Source organism: Octodon degus, unplaced genomic scaffold (assembly GCF_000260255.1).
Source record: "Octodon degus isolate 3935 unplaced genomic scaffold, OctDeg1.0 scaffold00056, whole genome shotgun sequence".
In the NCBI taxonomy this organism is placed as follows: Eukaryota; Metazoa; Chordata; class Mammalia; order Rodentia; family Octodontidae; genus Octodon; species Octodon degus.
In genome coordinates this window covers 10,796,597-10,800,915 of record NW_004524632.1, presented here as the reverse complement: position 1 = coordinate 10,800,915, position 4,319 = coordinate 10,796,597, and the positions used below count along the sequence as shown (strand labels likewise).

The window sequence follows — 4,319 nt, the reverse complement described above, 5'->3', positions numbered from 1 at the left end:
GAGAAGCAGCCCCCGCAGGTCCTGAAGACGCAGACCAAGTTCGCGGCCACCGTGCGGCTGCTGGTGGGCGGGAAGCTGAATGTGCACATGAACCCGCCGCAGGTGAAGGCCACCATCATCAGCGAGCAGCAGGCCAAGGCGCTGCTCAAGAACGAGAACACCCGCAAGTAGGTGGCCCGGCCCTGCCTCCCCTGAGGGTAGAGTGGAGCCGTGTCCCTACCCTCACTAGCGGCTCAGAGCTACTTCTGTGGTCACCACATCAGACAGCGCTGTCAGGGGGTCTGTCTCTAGTAGCCTTCTCTGGGGTCCCCCGCCCCGGTGTCCCCTGCTGGACGTGTGCTGAGGCCGGCAAGGGTGCCCAGCTGTCCCCTCTGGTTGGCAGTGACTATAGTGGCGAGATCCTGAACAACTGCTGCGTCATGGAGTACCACCAGGCCACGGGCACGCTCAGCGCCCACTTCCGCAACATGGTGAGGGCCGTGGGTGGGAGGGCCCCTGGGCTCCCTGCTCCCTGGGCTCTCCTGGGTGCTGTGGCACCGCTGGCTCACCCACCGCGCTTTGCAGTCCCTGAAGCGAATCAAGAGGTCGGACCGGCGTGGGGCAGAGTCAGTGACAGAGGAAAAATTCACCATCCTGTTCGAGTCGCAGTTCAGCATTGGTGGCAATGAGCTTGTGTTCCAGGTCAAGGTGAGGCCCGCACCAGGCGGTGGGATGCACGTGCTCACACGTCTGCACCTGTGTGGGGTGTGTGCACACTGCGCACTTGGTCTCTGAAGAGTTGTGTTTATGTGCAATCTTTTATTTTACGGGTACTAGGGATTGAACCCAGGCCCTGGCACTGGACTGGCACCCAACTGCCTTCCCCTTTATTTGTTTTAAGGCAGGGTAATGCTAAGATCTTAAATTGTGCAGGCTGGGCTTGAACCCATGACCCTCCTGCCTCAGCCTCCCAGAGCACTGGGGCTGCAGGTATGGGCCATGGAGCTCAGCATGCTGTAATCTTCCTTTTGGCTATTGATAAAGAGGCAAGCTTATCACTGGATCTGTCATCTCTGTTATCTCTATTAGTCTCTTAAGAGAGATTAGAGCTCTGGATAAGATGACCTTGCTGGAGGGGCAGATACAAATGTGTCACAGGAAACTCCTTGTGAATTGGGAGAGATTGTTGGGTTTTGCCCAGAAATCTCTCAATCTCTCTTACCCTTTGTACTTTTCTCTCTCTCTTTTTTTTTTTTTTTTTGGACTGGGGACTGAACTCAGGACCTTGTACTTGCCAGGAAAGCATTTATGCCACTGAGCTATATCCCCGGCCCTTTCCCTGTCCTTACAACACGGAGAAACCTGCTTTGTGCTTTAGAGGCATCCAAACAACAAGCTGAGTGTAGTGGCCCACGCCTGTCATCCTGGCACTTGGGAGGCTGAGGCAGGCAGATCACCCCAAGTTTAAGGCTGGCCTGGGCTTCAGAGAGAATCCTTGTCTCAAAAATAAACAAATGGGGATGAAACGTCTAAGGAACACCATCTTCAAGCCACCTATGATGTCAGAGCCCGCACAACTGTGACAGCCTCATGTGCCATGTCGTTTAGACCCTGTCCCTCCCGGTGGTGGTCATCGTCCACGGCAGCCAGGACAACAACGCAACAGCCACGGTGCTGTGGGACAACGCCTTTGCAGAGCCCGTAAGTGGCATCCCCAGCTGAGGGATGTGGTCTCCGCGCTGGTGTCTCGCGTCCTTTCCACTGTTCTCCCAGATGTGGGGTAGGGTGGAGAGGGTGCAAGCCAAGGTAGGCCAAGGCCACCTGCCTACGTGGTGCACGCTGGGGTTGCGAGGAGCCCAAGGAAGGCTGCACAGCAGATGCCAGTCTTGTCACCAGGGCTCAGCAAGCAGTTTGAGGGTCAGGGAACCTGGCCAGGCTGGGGCCTCTGCCGCCTGGAAGCGGCTTTAGCTGAGGAGATGCCGGGCTGCCTTCCTCCACTAAAGTGTCCCTGCTTCCTGTCCCGAGACTCACCCAGCTCTGTCCCCGAGACCGAGAGGCTCTGTGTGGGGATGGGCATGATGCTGTGGGTTCCCAAACCCCAGGGTCATGCTGAAAGGACAGGAGAGGGAGGCAGGCGGTCCGACCTGTGGGGGCCTGAAGCCTCCTTGCCTGTCCTCCTGTGAGACCATGTTAGACGCCTCTGAGGAGGGGCCCCGGAAGCCAGGCCCCGGAAGGCAGCTGTGCTGTGCTTTCTGGACTTCACGTGGTGGGAAGGAAGGAAGGAAGGAAGGGTCTCTTCCAAAGCCATTTTATAGCCAGGCGTGGTGACGCACATGTGTAGCCCCAGCCCCTGGGAGGCTGAGGCAGGAGGATGGTGCAAGTTTGAGGTCAGCTTGGACTACATAGTGAGGCCCTGTTTTTTGTTTTTGTTTTGTTTTTCACATTATTCTAACCTATTTCCCATGAAAGCTGCTTATTTGAAATTTCCACGCCCCACCACGCGAGCTGTGTCCCTTTGCAGAAGGGGTCCGTGTCTGTATGCAGACACGCGTGTGCCTCATGCACACAACTCGTGTATCCGAGCGCTTGCCCCGCCTCACCCAGGTGGCCCTCTTGGGCTCTGGGTCCCAGTGAGCTCGCACCCCAGAGCCGGTTCGGGCCTAGCTCCTGAGTCCATGGTGTCGGAGGCCAGGGTTGGGCCCGAAGCCTGTGGCTCACCTGGGAACCTGCGGCAAGGACGTGGTGAGGGACAGTGAGCCCTAAGCCCCAGTGCAGACCCGAGCGGCGGTGAGCCTCCGACGGACACCTCCTGTGATGGCGGCCTCCATGCTCAACGACCTGGCTCCTCCTGCAGGGCAGGGTGCCGTTCGCGGTGCCCGACAAAGTGCCGTGGCCCCAGCTCTGCGAGGCGCTCGACATGAAGTTCAAGGCCGAGGTGCAGAGCACCCGGGGCCTGACCAAGGAGAACCTGGTGTTCCTGGCGCAGAAGCTGTTCAGCAGCAGCAGCGGCCACCTGGAGGACTACAGCGGCATGGCCGTGTCCTGGTCGCAGTTCAACAGGGTGAGGGCCGCGGCTGCTGTGGGCCCCATTCCTCCGGCCGGTGTCCTGCAGGTCCCCGCACCTGGCCCTGACCCCCTTCATTCCGATAAAAAGTGCTGAGTGATAGGAGCTTCGAGACAGGTGGGCAGCTTGGAGTTACTCTCCTGTAGGAAATCGTGTCTTTTCATATTTAAGTAAATCGGGCTTTGTTCAGAGTTAATGCATCTTCTTCCTTTATAAAAGAAATAGAAGGCTAGGTGTAGTGGCACAGGCTGTAATTCCCAGCAGTGGGGAGGGAGGGAGGGAGGCTGAGGCCGGAGGATCCTTTCCATTTCGGTCCAGACTCGGCTACAAAGTGAGCTCAAGGCCAGCCTGAGCTGCATAGGGACACCCTGTCTCAAAAGACAAAAAATAAATAATAATGGTGAAAGAAATAGAGCCAGGCGTGGCGGCACACACCCACGGTCCCAGCACTCAGGAGGCTGAGGCAGGAGGATTGCTCCAAGTTTGATTGAGGACAACCAGGGGTGTGGTAAGCTGGAGGCCAGCCTGGATTACATAGAGACACCTAGTCTCTCATAAAACGAGGGGAGCAGGGGACTGCCGTCGGCTGGTAACCCTCAGGCGCCTGGTGCCATGGCTCCTTCCGGGCCTCACAGTGTGACCCAGCCCAGGGCCAGTGCAGCAGTGGCCCCGTGGCTCTGAGGCGGGCCCCAAACGCTCTTGTTCCGTGAGCTTTGGGAGCGGGCGAGGAGACCCAGGGATTGTCTTCCCAGACCCAGGAGGGCAAGGCTGCGTTTGCAGCGTGCCCGGGCACTGCTCTAGGGCCAGGGTCCTTTCCCCAGCCTCACTCCTTTGCTTGCAGGGCCCCTCAGTGGCCCCCGGATGCCCAGGGAGGCCTTGTCCCATTTCCCGGGCAGCAGGGATGCCACCGTCCTCTAACAGGCATTGTCTATCTCCAACCAGGAGAACCTGCCTGGGCGGAACTACACATTCTGGCAGTGGTTCGATGGCGTGATGGAGGTGTTGAAGAAACACCTCAAGCCCCACTGGAACGACGGGTGAGCAGCGGCCCCGGGCAGCGGGCGCAGAGGGTCTCAGCGGGCGCTGGCTGACACGCCCTCTTCTCGTCCTGCCCGCGGCCCTCCCCCAGCGCCATCTTGGGCTTCGTGAACAAGCAGCAGGCGCACGACCTGCTCATCAACAAGCCGGACGGCACCTTCCTGCTGCGCTTCAGCGACTCGGAGATCGGCGGCATCACCATCGCCTGGAAGTTCGACTCTCGTGAGCGGCCTCAGCG

At 58.9% G+C, this 4,319-nt stretch overlaps 1 protein-coding gene across 1 annotated transcript in view; it reads left to right on the top strand.

Moving 5' to 3' along the window:
- LOC101573068 (signal transducer and activator of transcription 5B) overlaps window positions 1-4,319 on the top strand; it is an 18,075-nt gene that overhangs the window by 7,388 nt on the left and 6,368 nt on the right. Inside the window, exons 6-12 of the mRNA XM_023718138.1 lie at window positions 4-167; window positions 383-470; window positions 565-687; window positions 1,588-1,680; window positions 2,834-3,040; window positions 3,986-4,080; window positions 4,173-4,303. Coding sequence (XP_023573906.1) covers window positions 4-167; window positions 383-470; window positions 565-687; window positions 1,588-1,680; window positions 2,834-3,040; window positions 3,986-4,080; window positions 4,173-4,303 — 901 coding nt within the window. The remainder of the gene's footprint in view (window positions 1-3; window positions 168-382; window positions 471-564; window positions 688-1,587; window positions 1,681-2,833; window positions 3,041-3,985; window positions 4,081-4,172; window positions 4,304-4,319) is intronic.